Source organism: Mus caroli, unplaced genomic scaffold, assembly GCF_978045245.1.
Source record: "Mus caroli unplaced genomic scaffold, Mus_caroli_1 scaffold_15, whole genome shotgun sequence".
Taxonomy (NCBI): domain Eukaryota; kingdom Metazoa; phylum Chordata; class Mammalia; order Rodentia; family Muridae; genus Mus; species Mus caroli.
The window spans coordinates 71,955,984-71,979,509 of NW_028227270.1; the positions used below are offsets into that span (position 1 = coordinate 71,955,984).

Below are 23,526 nucleotides of genomic sequence, written 5' to 3' on the forward strand. Positions count from 1 at the left end.
CCCCTGGGTCTCTGGGGTATATGTTGGAGTCCTAACTTTAGATGGCTCTCAGTTTTCATAACGTAAGTAGTCCCAGCATTCCCCCTTTAAGGAGACAGTGTGCTACCACCCAACTCAGCTAGGAAGAGACTTGAACATCAACCTTTTAAACTTACTTTTGACTGGTATCAGCATCCACTGACAACCCCTAGCAAGGCCAAGGAAATCCTGTCACTGGGTAACAGCTCTATCTTCATTTGTTTCCCTTTAATCGTGAAGGATGTGTTGCCTCTGTTGGCTTTTCTGTCTTATGAGTTGCTGGTGTCAAAGGCTCTAAGGCCAGCAGCTGCTGGACATCGGTTCACATTTGTAACTTGCATCTTTGACAGGGTGCCATACCATCAGGATGAGCAAAGAGATCAGAACATTCTGGTATCTTCCTTTGCGCTGTTTTCTTCAGGTGAAGTAGCCCCAATGATGTGCATCACAACCAGTGAGCCCAAGTGAGATGTGGGTTCAAGCAGGTGCCTAGCATGGGCTCAGAAATCAGGTCAGTCTTCTGTGACCCTTGCAGTCAGGTTCAGAGATGCCCGGGGTAAGGGCTTGTCTGGGGGAATTGAGTAGCTCAGGGGGTGGAGAGAGAAGCTCCTGAGGGGGTTGAGGGTGGGGAAAGATGGCAATCAATATGGTAAGTCAAGGGGTTTCTGGAAACCTCTTCCGGTCTCCATCTTGGGACCTCTGAGATTTAGGACAGAGAAGTCCTTTCTATTTTTTTTTTCATTTATTTTTGAGATGGTTCCTGGTTCCTTTATTGCCATGTGGTCCAACTCCCGGATCAAGTATCCTCTGCCCCGCATAGTCCCCCCCGCCGCCGCCCCCCCCCCCGTGTTGGGATTACAGGCTTGGGCCACCACGCTACTGATCAGGGCATAAGGACATCTGTCTTTGAGATCTGGATTTGCTTAATGGAAAAAAGGGACACAGCGCTTACTGGTACCAACGTCCGTGGATGATAGTGAGGTTTTCCCATATCCTGGCAGTACAGAAAGGCCCGGAAGACACTCCAATTTTGCAACCATACTTGGGCTTCTGGGGTAGGATATCCTGGGGTTGTCTGTTTTGTCTTGGCATAGGTTTCAGGATTTGGCTCTCTGGCTAAGTCACGTTGTCTGTGGCCTGCCACCTCCGGGGAAAATAGAGCCCCTCAAGTCCCCACAGTTCAGCGGACCACTTCCAAAGAGCTTCAGGGCCAGGCGCCGGCCTGGAACCCTAGCCGCAGGTGGAGGCCATGGGGAGCATCCCGCAGGTGGCAGCGCTCAGCCGCAGCCAGGTGGGCGTGTCAGGCCCCGCCCCGCGCTCCGGTCTTGGGGAGGGTGGGACGAACGGAAGCCCCGCCTTCCCCGCGCGCTAGTTCGGAGCCGGTGCGGGAGCGGAGGCGCGCGGAGCCGGCAGGAGCACGCGGGAGCGCGGCCCCGCAGCGGCCCGGCCCGAGGGAGCAGCATCGTAGGAGCAGAACGGCCTGGCGACCCCCGCCGCAGCCAGGACCCCGCCCCAGCGCGACGCGGCCCCGAGAGAGGACTCTGGCCCCGGAGCGCGGCCTCGCCCTCCTCGCTCGCCCGGGTCCCTGGGCTGCGGGCATGGACAGCGCCCGCTCGCCCTGTGAGTATCGAGCTCTCCCGTTCGCCGCCTTTGTGTGCGCGCCGCGCCGCCGCAGCCCCCTCCCCGCGCGCCCCGGGCCCGCGTCCTTTGTGGCGCCTGCTCCTGTCCGGTGCTTCCCTTTACCCCGGGCCTCCCTGTCCCTTCCCCACCCGCTCGCGGGATAGCCTAGCGGGGTCGCTCCTGTATTGGCCTTGACCCCTTTCTCCAGCCTCCCGAGCCCTTCTGTAGCTCCTTTGAGCCCTCGGGGACACCTAGCAGGTCGTCCCTCCTGGAGTCCCTGGGACAGCTAGAGACAGGCCGTGTTCCCGGCTCGGAGCTGAGTGAAGCAGGGCATCCCCTTGCAATCCTCGCCTCGGGGTCCGGTCTGCAGCCCCTCTCCCCGGAGCCCGCAGAGGACCGCCCCGCAGGTCACTTCTGCGGTGGGGCTGGGCAGGGCGCGGGCCCAGAGGCGGCGCTGTCTCATCCCGCGGCCCAGGCAGGTGCGGCGGGGCTGGCGCTCACGCGGGGCCCGTGTGTCCTTGGCCCGCAGAGATGGACGGCGATGGCGGCCGCCGAGACGCCCCCGGAGCGCTGATGGAAGCCGGGCGCGGCACGGGGTCGGCGGGCATGGCGGAGCCGCGGGCGAGGGCGGCGCGGCTCGGGCCCCAGCGCTTCCTGCGGCGCAGCGTGGTGGAGTCGGACCAGGAGGAGCCGCCGGGCCTGGAGGCGGCCGAGACGCCGAGCGCGCAGCCCCCACAGCCTCTGCAGCGCAGGGTGCTTCTACTCTGCAAGACACGCCGGCTCATCGCGGAGCGCGCCCGGGGCCGCCCCGCCGCGCCCGCGCCCGCCGCGCCCGCTGCGCCTTCCGGCTCCCTGAGTGCCCCCTCGGACCCTGGCCCGGAGCGAGCGGGCACGCAGGAGCCCAGCCCAGATCCCACCACCGCCTCAGCCGCAGCCGCGCCGGTCCCCGACGGCAGCCCGAGGCAGGAGGAGGCGCCGGCCCCAACACAGGAGGACGCTGGAGCCACCGAGGCAAAGCCGGAGCCCGGGCGCGCACGCAAGGATGAACCTGAAGAGGAGGAGGACGATGAGGACGACCTCAAGGCCGTGGCCACCTCTTTGGACGGCCGCTTCCTCAAGTTCGACATCGAGCTGGGCCGGGGCTCCTTCAAGACGGTCTACAAGGGGCTGGACACGGAGACCTGGGTGGAGGTAGCATGGTGTGAACTGCAGGTGAGCGCCGTGCCCCGCAGGTGGGCTGTCCGCAAATGCGTCCTTGGGTGTGTCCTTGCTCATATACAGGGCGTTAGGCAGCCCTGGGGATGGTGGCTGGTATGTGTCACCCTCTGTGTGGGTGTCCTGCAGGATATGTGCCGCGTGTATGGCTAGCCTGTTGGTGCTGTTTCTGGACCTGTGCACACACAGGTTGAGGCTTGCCATCTTGGAGGTCAAGGCTGGGTATGTGCTGTGCCCATGGTGACATAGGCTCTGGAGTGGTCAGTGGAGGTTTGTTCTGTCAGCCCATGCTCCTTGTCCGTCTTCAGAACCCACTTGTACTGGCTCAGTAGGGACTGGAGGGTAGTGAGAGAGAACGCTGTCTTTAGGACCTTTTCTAGGTGCCTTGGAAGCTCCCAGCTGTCCTCAAATTAGCATTTTTCCTGTACCCTGCAAGATGTATGTGTGATAACTGCAGATGCCTGCAAGGGTTTCCTCAGATTCAGGAATGATGATTGGTGGGTCTTTGGTGTTCTGCTGGCCAAGGCCAAGAAGCCCTGTCAGCAGCCTCCTGGTGTTCTAAGAGCCTGGTTTGTTCACACGTTAGCTGTGTGAGTGAAAATTATGGGAAAAAAAAAAAAAAGGCCTGCCTTTTTTCTTCCTCTCTCTTTCCCTCTTCCCCACCCCCTTTCTTCCTTCCACCTCTCTCTTGTATCTCTCTCTCTCTCTCTCTCTTTTTTTTCCTTTCTTTTCTGGAAGCAGAGGCGCAGCATGTATTTTTCATAACCTTGCCCTCACGTTAGCTGTGTCAGCCCTGGCCCTGAGGATTATATAAACCGCAACCCTAGCCGTCCTGGGGCCAGCCTTGGAAGAGGAGGCAGCTCCTGTCACAAGGGGTGTTTACAGGCCCTCCCTTACTGGGAGGGAGGGGCAGCTGTCAGGCAGGGGCCAACTGGGAGAGTGCTGGCTGGAGGTGTAAGCCTACCCGCTGGCCCTTAAAGTTAGCTGGCCCTTCCAGGGCTAATGCATCCTGGGCAAACCTGGGTGAGCTGGGTGCCAGGGCTGCTGTCCGATGCAGGATGCCTGCACTTTTGGCTGGGAAATGGGATGCAGGTGCTGTGTTCTCAGCACCTGCAGGGTGCTCTCTGCGTGTGTGCGTGTACAAGCTGGGCTCATTTCAGAGGTGACCTGTCATCAGTTCTGAGACAAAGAGCTTCAAAGGTCTTGTCTCCATACTGCCCTTTGGTGCTGTCATGGAAATACGGCTTCACATGCGAGGGTCAGTGGAGACTTTCAGCAGGAGTTGAGTTTCCTTCCTCCTTCATGGTTCCTATGAGGATCACCCCTGACTTTTGCCTGGCATGTCCTAGTGGAGTGCTTCTCAACCTCCCTAACACTGCAACCCTTTTGATACAGTTCCTCATGTTGTGGTGACCCCCCCCCACCAGAAAATTACTTCCATTGCTACTTCATAACTGTAATTTTGCTACTGTTATAAATCACAATGTAAATATCTGCTTTCCAACAGTCTTAGGAAACCCCCAACCACCAAATTATTTTCATTGCTACTTTGTAACTGTAATTTTGCTACTGTTATGAATCATAAGTATCTGTGTTTTCCCATAGTCTTAGGTGACCCCTCTGAAAGGGTCTTGACTCACAGATTGAGAATCACTGTCCTAGACCTTGCAGAGAGAGAGTCTTGATTGTGCAGAATGGGTGGGGATGGGGAGGGACAGTCTTTGTCCCAGGGTCCTGAAGTGTGTATGCCCTGTGTCCCTGCTACCTGAAGAGGCACACAAGGAGAGAGGATCAAGCAAGGGGATCTGAGTCTCGATTCTGGAGAATGGCATGATTCTTGGCTCCCCGCCTTACTGCTCTTGCCAGATGACCAGCGTGGCTCTCTGAGCACCTGCTGGTGCTGCTACTATGGAATGTCACTGAGGGTAGAGGACAGAGCAGGGGTGCTCCAGCAGGCTGGATGTGAGAGACTTCCACAGGCCAAGCCTGCCTATCTGGCAGAGGCATTGCAGAGGCCTGGGACTCTTGTTAATTCCTTCCCTTTAAGGCAAGGCAAGACAGCCTGCCCTTGTGGGCGGGGCAGCAGAGGGCGGGGCCTGGACCCTGGCCAGGGGTCTTTGGATACTTGGCTCGAGGTAAAAATGGGGTAGCTTCTGAATTTTAGTGCTGTTCCTTGCTTGTGGGAGACTGAGAGCCCCCCAGTAGGCGGGGAAACTGCTTTCACATTTTCTTCAGTGAGAGGTGCTGTTAATGTTTAGTTTGGGCTGCAATGCATTGTATGGGGTTACCCTCCTCTATCCGGAGCACCCTGGGGACAACTCACATGACAGAGGTCTGGGCCTGCTTAGAGCCCCCTGGGTGAGAGCCTCCAGATCACACACAAGTTATGTCAGCCGTGGGAACACTGATTAACTGTCTGATACCATTCAGGAGATGGCTGGGTGTCACAGGATCAGGGAGATGGCAGAAGCCTGACTGGGGTGTGGGGCACAGGCTTGCTGTACAGAGCTCTGGGAGAACCCACCCAGAGGCCCCTGCATGGTATCCTGGGTGGAGGAGATAGTGGGGCCGCAGGGATTCTACAGATACCCAGATCAGGGCATAGGCTAGGAGAGAGGAGCCAGAGTCTCTGTCCTGGGTCAGGGTAGGATCCCTATGCATCCTGTGCTGAGGACCCCATTAGGGTATGGGCTGTAGAGTTCTTGGCTTTGGACTCAGAAGGGAGTCTTGTTTATCCACCATGTACTGGGTTTTTCCTGAACCTCTGCAGTCTCCAGTGTTTCCAACTGCTGGGTAAGGCTCCTGAATCCCGGATGGCATGGTGAAGAGAGGGTCTGTTAGGACTTTGTTTTTCTCCTGGGGCGGTTAGCCTCCAAAGGACTTTGGTCTGTTTACACAGGTGCCCACTAAGTGGCCACTTTCTTTTTTGCACCCTCAGAGGTGGTCCCAGTGTGGTCTCCCCAGTGGCACACTGCTTGGAGTCTCTTTCCAGGGTTCTCTGCCAAGAGGCGGAATCAACACAGTCACAGGCCTGTGAGTAGTTTAGAGGACACTGGGTTCCCTTTAGTGACTCTGTGTTGAAAGGGCTTGACAAGGGAGAGCAAGCGGTGTGTACTTGTTCCACATCAAGGACAGGGAGATGGCCCACCTTCTCAACTGTAGCCATGCCAAGCTGGAACTTGAATTGTCTTTTCTTTTACACGGGGGTGGGGGGGTGGGGTGGGGTGGGGGTGGAGGGGTGGCGTGGGGAGGGTGGTATTTGAAAATATTTCCTCCTGCCCTGTCATTTGTCCTTTGACTGCACTTTATCCCTGATAACAGAGTGCCTTATTTCTTTAAAAAAATGTATTATTTATTTAATGTACAAGTACACTGTAACTGTCTTCAGACACACCAGGAGAGGGCATTGGATCCCATTACAGATGGTTGTGAGCCACCATGTGGTTGCTGGGAATTGAACTCAGGACCTCTGGAAGAGCAGTCAGTGCTCTTAACCGCTGAGCCATCTCTCTAGCCCCAACAGAGTGCTTTATAATAGCAAAGCCCCCTAGAATCCTCCTGTTCTCATTGTTTCTCCCTGCTTTCGGGGGATTTAGGCTCCCAGGGTCTCTGTGCCTCTGCCTGCTACAGAAGTTCTGCTGCATGCTACTCTTGCATGGCTGGAACTTCTCCCTGGTGGGGCCCTGTGCCAAGTGTGAGTCCATACACCTTGGAGAGATACTCAGTCCTTGGTCTTTAGCTTGGAGACTGACTGGACCCAAGCAGAATAGTATGAGGCCTAAACCTTGCTTGCTAGGGACAGAGGAGAGATGGGATCAGGGTCCTCCAGTCACTAAGGGGGTACTGCTGCTGCTGCTGTGTTATGGGCAACAGTGGACCTCTAGAAGAGCTCTGCGTTCCAACCTCAGGCTCCAGCCAGAAGCACAGTGTCCTCAGCTGCCAGTGCAGGGATCAGGTATCACCCAAGGGGTCATCTTGTATGGCTTATGCCTAGGAAGACGGCTCAAGTACCCCTCAGGCTTTTTCCAAGGGTTCTGTCTGCCTTCATGGGATCTAGGTGAGGTGGAAGGCCCAGGTCCAGGGCCTGGAGAGCCCTGGGATTGTGCTGTGATAGCCTTGTGTAGGAACCCTGGTTGCTACCTTATATGTCCCCTGTGGTGTGGGGACAGGAGGCAGTGAGCCACAGTCCCAGCAGACAGAGGTGCTTGTAGGGAGAGGACACACTCTGAGACAGCGTGGCCTGATTCAGCTGGCGGTCACCTGGCCTTCTTCCTGTCTTCTCTTTGTTTTTTTAATCTCCTGAGTGCCTAATTTCGTTTGAAGAGCTCTGATTGACAACTGGTCTGTGTTAGCGCTGAGTTCACCTCCTTCATGTGTCCTGACCGCAGTCTTGTTTGTTTAGTGGGGAAGGTTGGCTTTGAATGGACTGTGGGTATGGCTTTCCCATCAGGTATAGAAATGTGGGCACCCGCACTTGGGCCCCTCCCTCCATCCTCACTCTTGAGTAGTGTCCTGAGGTGTGTGTGGTGAGCTGTGTGGTCAGACATGGTGAGTAGCAGTTTAGGCTGTGGTTACCATTGCTAGGGTGTGGGGAGTCCAGGCACCCATAGAGGCAGGTGCTTCTATGTTCTCAGAGGTGTTCTCAGAGGCCCAGGCCTTTGGAGGTGCCCAACTGAGTCTGATCCAAGGCTAGATCTTTATGTGATTAATCATGACACTCTGTTTCTCTTCTCTTCTCTTCTCTTCTCTTCTCTTCTCTTCTCTTCTCTTCTCTTCACAGATTTATTTATTAATATGTAAGTACACTGTAGCTGTCTTCAGACACACCAGGAGAGGGCATCAAATCTCATTACAGATGTTTGTGAGCCACCATGTGGTTGTTGAGATTTGAACTCGGGACCTTCCAAAGAGCAGTCAGTGCTCTTAACCACTGAGCCATCTCTCCAGCCCTGTGTTTCTCTTCTCATTCTCTGCTGAGGACCTATCTCATACATAAGGGTGAAATGGCACATGCAGTTTATATGACCTTCTGTCCTTGACTTGGTGTTTCTACAGCTCTGGGTGCCCAGATACCTGTGAGGCAGCTGGATCCACCTCCCGTGGCACCAGTCTGGAACTTTCTGTGAGGATAGCCACATGTGTTCTATCTGCATGCGCCCTACTGGGCACTTGATCTGCATGTTAAACATGGGGAGTGGCCAGGCCTAAGACTGACTGAGGACTAGGCAACCTGAAGGGATAGCAGACAGGTTATATGGTGACTTACAGAAGGGGCACTGAGCGCTGAAGGAGTTCAAGATGATATCTGATTGGCTGGGCACTGAACTGGGAATGGTTATAAAGACTGGGTAGGGGTGTACTGGCTGGGAGGATCGGGTTGGTGACTGCAGGGTCAAGAGACATCTGAGGTCAGGGTGGCTTCAGAGCACTTTGTCACCTGAGGATTGGGCAGGCTTTGAAGCTCAATGTTTCTAAGCTCATCGGTGACCATGCTCATCAGGGAGGAGGTCTTTTGTTGAGCCCGGCCCCTGGTTCCAGGCCTGGGAGCACAATGGCGAACAGATCAGATCATGATCCCAGGAGACATGTGTCAGCAGATCTCAGAATGCAGCGGTGGGAAGGGAGCTGGGGTCTTAGGAGCCTTATGGTAGAGGGACTGGAATCATCTGGACTGGACGGCAGTGTAAAGGCCCTGAGGTTGGAGCTAGAACAGCAGGTATGGTATGGATGGAAGATGAGGCAGCTAGATGGGCCTCAGGCACGGCCTGGAGGTGTGGCTAGGGCTTTTGTCTAGGGTGTTCTGAGCAGAGGAGAGGGCAAGAGTACATGGCAGGGAGCCAGCTAGGAGAGCAGGGTTGGGAGGAGGCTCAACTGCAGTGGACTCGATTGTGTTCAGAGAGTGTAAGATTTGAAGGTGGGTATGGGCAGGGACTTGGGCCAGCAGGACACAGGACAGTTTTGCTGGCAGAACCTGCCTTTGGGAGCTTCAAGTGTAGAGGCAGCTGTGGAGGATGAGGTGGGTGGGGCTGGGTGTGTGTGTGTGTGTGTGTGTGTGTGTGTGTATGTGTCTGAGTTGCAGTGGAGGCCAGGTCAGAAGAGGGGTTCCTGGAGCCCCGGCCTTGCCCGGTGGCTTTCACGGGTCCGGTGTGAGTTCTGGCCACTGAGTCATACAGGTGGGGGCAAGTGTCTCCTTGCGTCAGGTGCTAAATTACAATAAGGAAGTTGTTAGTGTCATCTCCATTTTGCTAGCTGGCTATCCAAGGCAAGTTCACAGTTTGGGCAGGGCCCGGCTGCAGTTCAGAGCTTGGCTGCTCATCTTCCAGAAAGCGCAGTTTTACTCGTGACTCTTTGGTGCCCTGTAGGTGTCTCTTAGGGCTTGTGGCTTAGATTTGACTTTGGGCCAAGGCTGCAATGTGTCCAGTGTGAATGCTTGGGGCCCAGGTTACTGCGGTAATGGAGGAGAACTTGACCTGGTCCAGTGGAGGTTTAGGCTGTGTATCTGGTCTCCTTTGTGGTCTGCTCCTGGCCAGTGTCTGTGTGTGGTGAGACCCTCGTGTCTTTTTTGCAGAGCTGATATGGATACTAGGCAAGCGCTACACTGAGTAGTGGTAGGAAGGAGATTTGGGGACATATAGCCAGGTAAGGTATGCCACCACAGATTCTGAACCTATACACATGGATAACGTGTGTGTGTGTGTGTAAACCCTGCTACCTGATTCTGATCGGTGGGCACCTTAGTGTTTTTATCTTTGGATAGCGGATGGTGCTGCTGAGCCCTCAGAGTCGCATCCCTCAGAGCACACGGATGGACCTGACGTGGTCCTCTTCCTGCCTGCACTTGCTTTGGAGAGAAAGTTGATCCTCTCAGGGCTGAGCCCTGCTCCCCACCTGGTTGTGAGCAGTAGAGCCCGGGGCTCTGGGCTGTACCAGCTTCATCATCCAGGTTGCAGATAAGGGTCAGGGTGTGAAGCAGAGCAGCTGGAGTTTCGAAAGGCAAGTCAGGACCTGGCTGTAGCCACTGGTACCCCAGGGTGAAACCTTCTGCCTAGCAGGCGGGGTGACAGGGTTTGGTGGGTGGATGGTAGCTGCAAATTCACCTCCTTCCCAGCGTTTTGAAGTCCAGTTTTGTTCCTGGTCCCCAGAATATTGGGTTACTGCTTCCAAGCCAGCTTTCATTAAATATATATTAGGGCTATGGAAAAGAATAAGAGAGAACTGATGGAGATAGTGTGGTGTTGGCAGAAGGGAGACAGATGAAGAGAATAGGAGAGAGAACCCAGAAGAAGACCCACACTGAGGAAGGTGACAGCTTTAATAAAGGAGACTTCAATAGAGTAGTGTGAGGCCTTTCAACAAACGGTGCTGTGACAGGTAACCTTCCAATCCAGGGATGTAGCTCACCGCAGCGCTTGCTGAGTGAGCTAGGGTCCACCTCAGCTCTGCAAAAAGACACAACACACAAGGTAAAGAAAGAACACACACACTTCAGACAGGACGAAGAGTGCATGCAAGCCTAGAAAGGATCCCATCTAAGTCTAAAGTGCTCAGAAGCCAGGTGAAAACCAAGGCGAACTTGGCTTCGGCAATATCGCTTAGCTGCGCCACCTAAGGCATGGCCCACACCGGGTAACCGATAAGCTGAGCTTCATTAAAATTAAAATCTTGTCTGTGAAAGACACAGCCAAGAGGATAAAGAGACCAGTCACAGACTAGAAGAAAATATTGACAGATACCTCTGATAAAGGAATCCAAAACACACAAAGAAGGTTTCAGAACTCAGCAGTTAAGAAAACAACCAGCAAAAACCAAAAACAAAACAACAACAACAAAAAAAAAACAAAATAAAAACCCACAAAAAAAAAAAAAAAAAAAAAGCCGGGCGTGGTGGCGCACACCTTTAATCCCAGCACTTGGGAGGCAGAGGCAGTCGGATTTCTGAGTTCGAGGCCAGCTTGGTCTACAAAGTGAGTTCTAGGACAGCCAGGGCTATAAAGAGAAACTCTGTCTCAAAAAACAAAACAAAACAAAACAAAAAAAAAAAGAAGAAGGAAAAACAACCAGATTAAAAAATAACATTAATAAAGTAAGCTAAAGGCCTACATGGACACCTTGCCTGTCGGGATGTTCATATGGCCCCTGTCTTAGTCAGGGTTTCTATTCCTGGACAAAACAACATGACCAAGAAGCAAATTGGGGAGGAAAGGGTTTATTCAGCTTACATTTCCACATTGCTGTTTATCACCAAGGAAGTCAGGACTGGAACTCAAGCAGGTCAGGAAGCAGGAGCTGATGCAGAGGCCATGGAGGGATGTTCTTTATTGGCTTGCTTCCCCTGGCTTGCTCAGCCTGCTCTCTTATAGAACCCAAGACTACCAGCCCAGAGATGGCACCACCCACAAGGGGCCTTTCCCCCTTGATCACTAATTGAGAAAATGCCTTACAGTTGGATCTCATGGAGGCATTTCCTCAACTGAAGCTCCTTTCTCTGTGATAACTCCAGCTGTGTCAAGTTGACACAAAACTAGCCAGTACAGCCCCTAAGCATGAAAAGATGTATCACATGCTGCCAGGGAGATGCAAACTGAAGCCCCAGTGAGAGAGCACATTGAACACCTACTAGAATGGCCAAAGTCAGAGAAGCTGATGATACCACATGCGAATGGAGGCATGGAGCAGCTGGAGTGCTCCCTAAGCACGATGGGGAATCCAGTAGCCTTCCTTCTTAGTACCCTTTCATGAACCACTGGAAGTCACACACCCACAGTAAAGCCCCATGCATGAATGTTGATTAGTGGTCTCATTTGTAACTGTTAAAACATAGAGGTAACAAAGCTACCCTTCAGAGTTGAGTGGATTCTGTGGCACGTCCAGAAAAATGGAGTATTCCTCAGCACCCAGAAGATCAGAGCTGTCAAGCTGTGAAAGACAGGGAAGGATCTTAAGTGCATTGAGTAATGGAGAAACTGACCTATGAGGAATGCACCAGTCCAGGGCAGATGGGACGGTGCTAAATGAATCGACAGCTGTGTGCTTTAAAGGGCAAAACCGGGGCTGGCAGGATGGCTCAGCAAGTTAAGGTACCCAAATGCAGAGAGAAAACTGACCCCTGAAAGGTCTGACCTCTGATCTCTTTATGTGTGTCTCCTCTCAGTAAATAAATATAATTTAAAAAATAAGTTCAACATTTGTTTCAAGGGCTATGCTGTACTGTGGTCCTACCTGGCTCAGGGATGCTGTCCTGGTCCTGGGGAGATGTTTCCAGAGTGTAGCTCAGCTCTGCTCTGGAAAGGCAGGGAAGGGCAGGCTGGTCCTTGGACTAGCAGGGCAGCCTTGAGTCGGCGCGGGGGGGGGGGGGGGGGTTCCCTCAAGCAGCTGTGGCCCTCACCCTGATGTTTAAGAACCAGCTATGTCCTAGAGGCTCTGGACATCCATGATGGCCAGGAGCTCTGTCCCCACCTGAGGGTGAAGGGGGTTGGTGAGAGGCTCAGTGTCTACAGTCATGGAGGTTTTGCTCAGCATTGCTCCCAGGGTTTTCCCAGTGGGGAGCTCCAGGCAAGGCCGCAGTTTTACAGGACCTGGACATATCAGCTAGGATGAACATGGTCACAGGGCAGGAACTTCCTTAAGTGCTAAGACACACATATGAGCCCATCAGTCATGAAAACTATTTTCAGAGATGAGAAAGGCTCATCTGGAAGGATCCCACGAGAGGTCAGATGGCATGGCCCAGGGTATCTCTGTTGCTCCAATGCCTTGCATGCGCTCAAAGTGAGGCTACAGAAAGAGGTCTGGGAAGTTCTGGGTCAGCCAGGTGTTGTTATTGCAGAACTTATCAGTATCTTTAAAATGCCTATTGTGTTGTAAAGTGCTGGGGTGTATGAGAGACCGTGGCTTTCCTCCACCTTTCCATTCTCTGTAAGGCATCTCGTTGCCACGGCAGGGAGGGACACACGGAGACACTGGTGGAAGGTGGCTGGTGTTGGCGGTGTTCTCATGATATTTCCTTCAATCTCTGCAATGGTGCGTTGTCCTGCACAAATTAGTGGTGCTGTTGACAGCATGTGAAGCTAGCTGTGGAAAGCTGGTCTTGACCCTATGAGCCCTGCCAGTCTCAGGCCAGATGTTTCAGGAGGACCACCTCCCTTCACCATCCCTCACCTTTCTCTTGGTGTGTATGCTTGTGAATGAGTTGGGAAGACTTTCAACTGTGAGCCAGCTGTGGTGAGCCATGCCAATCTTAGGTCATCCCCAGAATCTGAAATCTAGAAATAGCCAATCAAGAGCCCCAGAGGCAACTCACCAGAAGCAGGTCTCCAATATGGTATGGACATAAGATTATTTTTTTCTTTCTCTTTAGCTCTCCTTATTCATATTGACATTTGACCCTATTCTTGTTTGTTGTCTCATAGCTGCAAAAGGGTTGCCACAGCTCCAGGCAGCATAACCACACTTGAAAGCAGGAAGCAAATGCATAGTTGGGTAGATGGGAACCCAGCAGCCTTTAAAGACCCATTTCTCCCAGGGCTAATCTGTATTTTAATTCTTGTTTTGTTTCATTTGTTTGTTTTTTCAAGACATAGTCTCACTATGTAGCTCTGAGTGTCTTGGAGCTCACTCTGTAGACCAGGGTGGCCTGGAACTCAGAGATTCACCTACCTCTGCCTCCCAAGTGCTGGGATTAAAGGCATGTGCCACCCAGCTTGTATTTCAGCTCTTAATGGAAAATGTTTATAGGTATCTTCTTTGATTTTTCTGGCTGCAAGGCGATCTGTGGCCTCCATTGATGCAAGGGTGTCTGGGAAAGGCTTGATTTGCATAACGTTTTGATCTGTTACCTGAGGCTGAGTACCCTGGATGTCCAGGATGGGGTAGCAGACAGTGGAGTAATTTCTTTCTCTAGGGGAGTGTTGGTGCTTTGAACAAAGGAGCCCTCATCTGCCTGGGTCAGTCCCACCTGCCAGCTAGCCTGTCCATTCTTATCCACAGCTGGCCACAGTAGGCATCTGCAGGCCCTGAGGCCGTTTGCTCTCTCCTCCCAAATGTCCTGCTCCTTGCTCTTTACTCACCATCTGGACCCCATGACAGTGTTTTTCTTCTCCCAGCTGTCCAGTTTTCATTTCCCTCAAACTTTTAATTTTCGAAAACCCCTAGCTACTGGCAGAGTGGAGTTAGGAGCTGGGCGCTCAGCCGTCTCTCCATCACTGCATTTGTGAGCGTTTTATCTGACCCACTTTGGGTTCCTCTTTGAATACTTCAGCAAGCATCTCCTGACAGGAATAGGGACAGGTCCCCACAGAGCCTCTGCAGGGTCATGCCCAGGGCCCAGGTGGGTGGATCCTGTTGGATGTGTCTGGTGTGTGGCCTTGTGATTCCCACAATTGTTCTCTCTGGGTTCCCTGTTTGCACCTGGGCTCTAGTCAGTGAAGAAACTGCTGTGGTGTTTGCTTGTCACATCTATTTTAATCTAGAATGGCGGTTCTCTGCCTGTTGGTCATGACCCCTCTGTGAAGGTTACTTAAGACCATGGAAAACACAGATAATTTGTGTTACAATTCATAACAGTAGCAAAATTACGGTTATGATGTAGCAACGAAAATGATCTTATGGTTGGGAGGTCACGACAACATAAACTGTATTAAAGGGTTGCAGCATTTGGAAAGTTAAGAACCAGCCACCTAGAACAACCCCTTCCCGCTTTATCACCACCAGTTAGCCTTTGGTGCTGTCTTCCAAGGCTCTGCGCGATGATACGTATAGAACCTCTACTGGTTCTACCTGGTGCTTCTGCCCAGTGGGGTTGGATTGTGTGTCTCTGGAGCCGCTGCCACGGTGTGCTACATGTGCAGGTCACAGGGCTGGCCAAGCTGCTGTCCCTGTGGAACCACAAGTACTTCTAGCCCAGAAATAGCTGCACCGACACCCGTGGACGCCCTGTACTCTAGAGACTGAGCAGCTCCCAGCAGGGACTGCATCCATTTCTCCTTCTGAGGAAGAAGCAGAGGATATCAGGATGGCCGTTCAGTCTTACTTCAGGCACCTTTGAGTCCAGGATTGCCATGAAACCTGATGATGCTGGGCAGTAGGCGATGACTGTTCCAGGCCTACTCTGTTGTTCTAAGTTGGCTTGGTGTTGCTAGGGACCCCCTAGCCTCCCTTCACTCTGAGCTCCTAGTTAGGAAGCCTAGATAAGAGATCCACCTATCCCTGTCCACAGACTCCTGGTTGAACTCCTGTGACTTCCGGAGACCACACAGGATGCCTGGTTTGACTGAATTGGGGCAGAGTATGTCTGAGCTGTTCCTCTTCTGCTGTCTGTGTACCTGCTTCGTTGGGGTGACACCCTAACAAGAGTGGCTGTCTTTAGGGTTGGGATATGGTATGGAGCCTACAACCTCCTTCCTTGTTGAATGTGACCATGTCTGATGCCATCTTCTTGGGAAGTCTTTCAGTGTCATACTACAGCTTCACTGACATACATAGAGAGGTCTCACCAACTGCTCAGGGCCACCCCCACCCACCCGAGCCCCACATCCCACCTGACATTGGTTGAACAATGTGGGAACAGGTCCATTACATTGTAAATTGTTCCTGAGTCAGCCCTACTGTTGCCCCCTTGCAGGGGGGTGGGGGGTGGGCAGGAGTGGGCAGAGATTCTTTTCAGTCCTTACCTCTGTCGATCCAATGGCCCAAACTTCTGTACCCCTCCAGGCTGGGGCTTGGGGCTTTGTCTGAGCCTGAGACACCAGGAGAGTTTCTTCATATTCCTGGGTGTGGTCTCTGCCTGGCTGCTCCTCAGAAGGTGGCTAAGGTGTAGAGTTTGGGGTGGAGTACCTCCTAGCTGTTCTCATGCCTCCAGGGTCTCAATGCTTCTCCTGTCTCTTGCCTGAGCCTGACTGTTTGACCCCCTTACCCCCTTTTGGCAGCAGGGTTTGTACTTCTGTAAGTTAGGGGTATTAAGGGGTGCCATTTCGTCTTCACATCAGGAGATCATCCTGCCAGGCCAGTGGGCAGCAAGCTTCCAATATTGTCTCAGACAGGCTTGGGTGTTTCTTCTCCTTGGTAGTTAGTTTCATCAGAGGAGAGGATTTGACCCTTTTGGAGTAAGTGTGGAAAACACAAGGCTGTGGAGGGGAGTGAGAAGGGGCCTGGACATGTGTCACCGTCCCCTCATCCTTGGGGCAGGGAGTTTCAGAAACCCTGTGATCCCCAAGCCTTTGGCACAATGTCAGGGGCTGGCCCAATGCCACAGCAGACAGGTCATGGCTGAGTGAGGTTACTTCAGCTGCTGAGAGACTGTTGGGTTAAGAAAGCATGCTGAGAACTTCTATCTGCTGAGCCCATGTGGGCACCTTTGTTTCCAGAGAGCCAAAGTCCACTTATACCGTGCCTGGAGGTGGGGACAAGTCCCTTTTTTGCTTGCTGACCTGCTGTGCTGACCCTACTGGGTATGGTGGGTGCTGTGTGTGGGTGAGCCTTAGCCCCTAGGAGTGGAGGTGATACTGCATTTATAGGTAGCCTCACATAGGTGAGATTGGTATTCACTGAAACGCCATCTGAGGTTTGAAGCTTGTTCTGGGTTTTCTACACCGTTTGCCCATCTTTGGTGGAGTCAGGGACAGGTGTGGTGGTGGCCCAGAACCTGTTCCTTCTGGGTTACTAGTTTTTTTTTTTTTTATAAGTTCAAGATGAAATTGGATGATAGGTGCTGGGGCTTTAACTTGGTTAACACGTTTGGCTAGCGTGGACGAAGTCTTGGGCTCAGTCCCTAGCATGGACTAAACTAGGTGTGGTGCTGTGTACACCTGTAATCCTAGCACTCTCAAGAAGCGGAAGCAGGTGGATCAGCGGTTCAAGGTCATTCCTGGCTGCATGATGTGTATGGGGCCAACCTGGGATACACAGACGCTGTGGACACCCCTGCCCCCCAAGTGCTGTCTTAGGATGGCCTTCACCAGAAGAGAAAGGGACATCTGTGCCAGATTGGGGAGCCAGCGCTGCAGGAAATTTGGGGTGTGTGTGTGTGCTCCCTGTGAGTGCTCTCTGCAGGTGGCTCATGCCCTTGCCACTTCCTCTGTGTGGCAGAACTCATGGGAGCAGGGCCAGAGTACCCGCCCAGCTGGCTGATAGCCCTGGGTACTTTCTCCTGATGATTGGGACCTAAGCCCCAGGTGAGATGTTGGCTGAGGCCCTGAGACAGCATTCTGCTAGAGTCTCCCCCTTTTCCTCCCAGTGACTGCCTGTACCTCTGTGTCTATTGCCCCCCCCTCCTTCCCAGCTCCCCAGCTATGTCTCCTCTTGCCCCAGGAAGAGCCTGTGAGGTTCACTTCTGGCCTGTCTGAAATGGCCTGTCAGCCTCTGTAAATATTTGATGACCGCAGTGATAGAGAGACAAAGGCCTACTCTGTTCCCTTCTGGGGACTGAGATGGTGACATTGGAACGTTCCAGCCTCTCTGGCTGCTTCCCTGATGGCTTGCAGATGGTTTTCAGGCAGGTTCTTTGTGTCTATTCACCCCAGGCCAGAGCAGAGCCCCCCTGCCTGCCAGGGTGGACACTGGCACCTGCCAGCTTCCCATCTGGAGTGTTTACTGGGTGGTGAGGGGCTGGGCTTGGCTTAGGGTCTCACCCTTCTGACTTCCTGGCCTTGGCCACTGAGCCAGGAAAGAAGTGGTGACCTGAGTATAGCACAGGCTTTTTGGCAATATACAGGGGCCCCAGTGCCTTGCCCTATGGCTTGTTTTGGCCTCCTGTATGGCTGTGTGTGTGGACAACCCCGCTAGGTCACACGTGTCTGATTACACGTATATATCCTCTGCTTAGCTTGCTTGGGAACAGTCCTGCCCTGGGGGTGCTTCTGCAGGAATGAGGAGCTCTTTGAGGAAGCTTTATGGAGGGGCCACCTGTCCCATGGGCCCAGGGGACACTGTGTGTCTGGGAGGAGCAGGAACTACCTGGGGGCCCTGGGGCCCTGATGGGGAGGGTGAACATTTGCACAGCTGACAGCCTTTAGACAAAGACCTTTGCGTGTTTTCCGCTCATCTGCAGGTGGGGCTGTGACAGGCTTCTTGGTGGAGGCTGAATCACAAGGGTCAAAGCTATGACTGTGAATGGCCACTACACCCACATGTCCTCTCTGCTCAGCAGGAAGGTTTTCTGGGGTTTGGGGGACATCAAGGTACTTGCACGCTGTTTTTGGCAGACACTCACAGTTGGAGGGGGTGCTGCAGTTCTACAGGCTAAGTGGTGTTAGGGCTCGTGGTGGGGACAGCTCTTGGCTGGTCTGCCTTTGTGGGGTTCCTGTGGGGACTGTGCCCTTGTCACCAAAGACCATGTCTGATGGCATTTGTCAGATGTGCAGGCTGGTGTTCAAATGGCAACTGTCAGGGCCATGTCCTGGTGCATAGTACTAGTGTGGAGGCTGAGGCTCAAGTCTCTCCAGCCTTGTCATGGGGCAGCAGTGTCCCTGATGGACAGGCTGATACAGGGCTTTCATCTGACTTAGCTCCCTGAGGATGCGGGGCACTACATAAATGTATGGGAAGACCTGTTTGCCCACCTCTGGGGCCCTGGCACAGGGAAGTCACAAGAGCAAGGCAATCTCCCACAAGGCAGACACCTTCCCAGGCCTGCATGTAACAGAGATGACGATGGCTCGTGGTGTGTGCTTTGTGACATGGGCTGGGAGGCTCTGTCCCCTGTCCTGATGTGGCAGCACATCAGGGTCCAGAGAGTGCTACCAGGAGGCGTGGTATGCATCAGGTATGTCTGGCCAGTGTGGCAGGGTGCAGGGCTGCAGGGGTAGCCTACCTTCCCCAGCTCTCCCAGGCCTGCAGAGCTGTGTCCTGCCTTAGGCTGAGATCAACTTAGAGCAGGTCATGACAGGTTAGGCCAGGCTGGGTGGGTAAGGGAACAGGGCAGTCTGAGAGAAGCCTGACCTGAAGTGTGCTGACAGGCCATTGTACTGGCCCTTCATCCCCAGATCCTCTCTCCCCACTGTCACTTGGCCATCAGATTCAGTGCTGAGCCAATTCCCCATGGCTCCATTAGTGGATCATTTATAGCAGTGTCTAGGGGATAGATAGGTGGTGTGGCTAAGGGGACTTTGTGGGGACCACTCTTGCCAGGGACTGGGGCAGGGGGAGGTCTCATATATTGTGCAGACTGGCTACTGTGCCCTTTGGTCTCACCAGGGTGGGGCAGGGGCAGCTGTGATCAAGATGGGGTGGACTAAACCCCATGTCAGAAGACCAGATGACTGCGATAGACTAAGGCTGTCAGTTGGACTCTGCCTAGAACCCTTGTCACTTGGGGAGACCGCCTGGGGGCTATCCTCTATCCCTCATTCTTCAGCTCCCATTCCATATAGTGTCCTCTCTGGCCCTTTCAGCTATGGCCTCCAGGCCTTTCCCACCCCTGTCAACCCTCCTGGCTGTCCCTCTATTTCCCTAACTGCTCTGGCTAGCCCTTCTCTGTCCCTCTGTAGTCTCCTCTCTGTTCCTCTGGCCCTCCCTTCGGCCTGTCTGGAGCCTGGTCTCCATAGCAACAGTTGCTGCTGTGGAAGCTGGCGCCCGCTGAGTCTCATCCCGTGGGGAGGTATTTTTGGCACTGCTGAGGGATTTTATTTTATCTTTGGTGTTGACTTTTACTCTTAGTGCCACAGAGCTGGGGCAGTGCTGGAGAAGCCTTGCTTTGGGGACACCTGGTCCTGGGGGCCTTTCCTGGAACCTGTGAAGGCCTGGCTCCAAGGTTGATAGGGGTGTATTTTGGAGAGCAGGTCTTGGGCCCTAGATAGGCCAGAGGTCCTGGGCAACACTAGAAATGGGTGCATATTGGTGAAAAGGGGTATCGAGTGGTTCTGATCCCTGGAGTGACAGCAGCCTTGGCCGAGTGGTGTTGAAGCTCACGGTGGGGACAGTTCATGGTGGGACCCATGATAAGGACACAGTGCTGTGAAGAATGGAATTCTTCATGGAAGGCTGGTCTCAGAACTGCTCTGATGCCTCTCTGTTCTTTTGCAGGCCCCTGTGGTAGGCGTGATCTCTGGTGCTGGTGTGTGCCCTACTAGAGGTCATTTCTGCAAGTCAGGGTTGCTCCTTTGAGATCCTAGTATTGGGAGAGTTTTGACAGATAGACCAAGAAGAGAATGCATGTCATGTGATACCTGTGAGCCACCAGCAAGTGACTGAGTGTGTGTAGGCCAAGGGACCTGGGGATCCAGGGCAAGGTGACACCAGCTTGGCTCTTCTCCTCATGTGAGATGTGAGTGACATGGATTGCTCCCTCTGACTCTTGGTGTGTTATGAGATTGATGGTCTTGTGGCTGATAGGGATAGGTGGGGCATGTCCTACAAGGTCCTAGGTGGGTGCATGCCTGCCCACCCTGAGAAGCTGGCCCTGATCATAGTCCACTGTACTGCTATGCCCTGTGGGTGAGCCCCTGGTTGGAAGATGGACAAAAGGGACTGTGCTTCCTGGAGAGATGGGAAGAGTCCCTACCAGGGCCTCTGGTTTTGTGTGTGTCAACTTGACCCAAGCTGGAGTTATCACAGAGAAAGGAGCCTCCCTTGAGGAGATGCCTCCATGAGATACAGCTGTAAGACATTTTCTTAATTAGTGATCCAGGGTGGGAGGCCCATTGTGGGTGGTGCCATCCCTGGGCTGGTAGTCTTGGGTTCTATAAGAAAGCAGGCTGAGCAAGGCAGGGGAAGCAAGCCAATAAAGAACATCCCTCCATGGCCTCTGCATCAGCTCCTGCTTCCTGACCTGCTTGAGTTCCAGTTCTGACTTCTTTTGGTAATAAACAACAATGTGGCAGTGTAAGCTGAATAAACCCTTTCCTTCCCAACTTGCTTCTTGGTCATGATGTTTGTGCAGGAATACAAACCCTGACTAAGATGGGCCTCTTTGCCTCTCTCTTCCTCCTCTCCCTGGGAGATGTATGTGGCAGCAGCTGGCTGTTGCAGAAGCCTGGGAGGATAGAACTGTGCATCCTAGGGTAGGGGTGGGGGTAGGGCTGTAGTGAGCTGTGCTCTGGCTGTCAGACCTGGGAAAGACAGTCACCTTTTAGGCCTCTCTGTCTCTCCTTCTGCTGGAATGGCGTCCACAGAGTCTATCATAGTGCCAACTCAGCCTTTGCCAGACTCTCCCTAGACTTGAGAGGCTCTCCATATGTGGATTGTCCAAATCAGGAAGCCTGGCCACATGGGAAGCCGAGGGCCTGGGCAACAAGTCCTTACTACTGAGGGTGGCTTCAAACAGGTCAGAAAATGCAAGTACCCCTGATTACAGAGTGGTGGGTTCAGCCTGTCTTTGCCTGCTGTTCCTCGGTAGGGAAGGGATTCCCCAGCTAAGCACCCTCGAGGGGCCTCCTGCCTTCCTCAACCCATTCAGTAAGAAGCAGGTGCTCCGCCTATGCTCATGGCAGATGAGGCCAGCTCCTCCTTCCCAGCTCCTCCAGGAGTATCCCTACAGGTGGTGGAAACTTAGGGAGAGGCAGTCACGCTTCACAGAAATGGCAGTTCTTTCTCCAGTGAGTATATTGGTGCAAACCCGAAGCCATTTATAGAGCGGATGCCAAAGAGAGCACTTCAGGAATTAAACTCCATGGTAACATTGCTGTGGAAATGAAAATAGTCTCGCTGTAAACAGTCCGCTGCTGCCTGGGTCACGGCCCGGGTCCTCTGGAGGATGCCTGCCCTGCATGCTCACCAGCGGCTGTCTTGGATTTCATGGAGCGCTGCGGATGGTGGATAATTGGGGAGACGTGAGAGAAGAGCCCCATGCATTCAGGGAAGCTCGGCTGTGGCTTCAGTTTTTGTGTGTGAAAACTGCATTGCACCTTTGTGCCTGCTCCCTGCCCCCACATCCAGGGGCACCGTGAGGGTCCCAAGACCCTCTTTCAGTTCTCTTCTGGGTCCTCCTGGGTGTCTGGTTCCTTCTGTTACTTGTAAGTAACACTGCAAGGACAATTTCCAGGCAAGATACAGAGCAGCATGGTGCCTGATGGCTTCCCTGACGAGCCTGGAGCGGACGGTCCCAGGTGAGTGTATGCTCTGGTGGTTTATGTCTTTGTACCAGCATCCACAGCTGGGCTGGGCAGTATTCTTCCGCAGTGGCATTTTGTGTTAACACGACATGATGCTTTATAATTTTCTGAGGAATACTTTTGAAGAAAGAGTAGGAGAAATATATTGTTCTCATTGTCCAGCGTGAGGACGTCTGCTCACGTGTCTGGTTCCTCTCCCTGTGGTGTGTGCTCTCTGTGTTCTTATGCATACGATTGGTGAGCTACTCCCCTCTGGGTGTTCAACGGTTGTGGTTCTAGAGGAGCCTGGTGCCAGGCTACAACAGCCTGAGCTTTCCAGCCTCATCTACCCAAGGCTGCTGCAGCCTGACAGAGAAATATAGCCCCCTTAGAAATAGCTTTTTTTCTTTCCACTGGTCTCCAGAGAAAAGCATCTAGAGAGGTATGTGTAGGCTTCTTATCTGGGGAGGGTGGCCATGAGGCAGGGTCTGTACCAGAAGGGATGGGGCTGGGAAGCTGTAGGAAATGCATTTGTTAACAAAGTTGTGTTCGCTCTACAGTGGAGGCTGAATCTGGGCCTAGGTCAGGACAAGCTGGTCCTCATGCCTATTCCTTGCTTAGAGTGTGGACAGGTTGATGACCTACTGTGCTGTCAGTGGCCTGGGGAATATGGTGGGTCATAATGGCCCCAGGGCCATCCTTGGGCTTCTCTCTCTGGAAGCAGACTCTATAGTCAGCTCCAAGCCTCGGGGACCTCAGTGGAAAACAGCCTGGTGTCCTCTTGGTCTTGATTTGTTCTTACCAATGGGCTGTGCTTAGGTCAAGGGACAGATGGCATTGTGACAGAAGGAGAACCCTTGTGTCTAATCACAATGTCTGTAGCTAACCTGGGCAATGTGGTGTTCCCCTGGACCCCTCAGGTGAAGATGGAGTGGAATAAACGCCTATCTTACCAGGACTTTAAAGTTTTAAAAATTATCTATCTATCCGTTTATTTTGTGGGCCTGTATGTGCACATGCCACAGCATGCATACAGTGCATGCATACAGCATGCATACAGTGCTCAGAGGACGATTTGCTGGAGTTGATTTTAGGTCCTTGTGGACTGAACCCAAGTCATGGAGCTCAGGAGCAAAGAGACTTTACCTGCCGAGCCACTTCTCCAGCTCCTATTTTTACCAAATCTTAGCAAAGATTGGATTTTACCACAAAGGGAAAGCTGTAGTTATGGTTGAGGAGGTGGTGATGTAATCTGATGTGTGGTGATGTAACCTGATGTGTGGTGTGTAACCCAGGATTGTAGCCAGGCATGTGCTGGTGTATGTTGTGTGACATGAAAGGTGTTGTGTTGTGACGTAGAGTGGAAACATGTGACATGTCCTGTTTGACCGAGCTTCTTAAATGGGGTAGTGGCCTCGTGTAGAGTCATGTGACTGAATATAGGGACTGGGAGAATCTGGCAACAATAAAAGGTTTCTGAACATGAAGTGACAAAAAAAATTAATTCAAAATCAAACAGGTAAGGAGTCTATAGGAGTTTCTGGCAGCCCTCACCCATGTATTGAGTGGCTTTATGCTGTGCATGCCTCAGGCTGGGAGACAACTGCCTGAAATCTCTTGGTTCAGAACTGTGGTCATGAGCTGCAGTGTT

At 53.0% G+C, this 23,526-nt stretch overlaps 1 protein-coding gene across 12 annotated transcripts in view; it reads left to right on the top strand.

Annotated features, from left to right (window-relative positions):
• Positions 1 to 1,098: 1,098 nt before the first annotated feature.
• Positions 1,099 to 23,526, top strand: part of Wnk2 (WNK lysine deficient protein kinase 2) — a 107,618-nt gene continuing 85,190 nt past the window's right edge. For 6 of the 12 annotated variants that reach the window (XM_021180037.2, XM_021180038.2, XM_029468368.2 and 3 more), the window contains exons 1-2: positions 1,100 to 1,638; positions 2,168 to 2,850. In XM_021180037.2, coding sequence (XP_021035696.1) covers positions 2,170 to 2,850 — 681 coding nt within the window. In that variant the 5' untranslated portion in view covers positions 1,100 to 1,638; positions 2,168 to 2,169. Of the gene's footprint in view, positions 1,639 to 2,167; positions 2,851 to 21,153; positions 21,891 to 23,526 lie in introns of those variants that run through there. The other 6 variants (XM_021180036.2, XM_029468369.2, XM_085831106.1 and 3 more) reach the window with 2 other exon arrangements.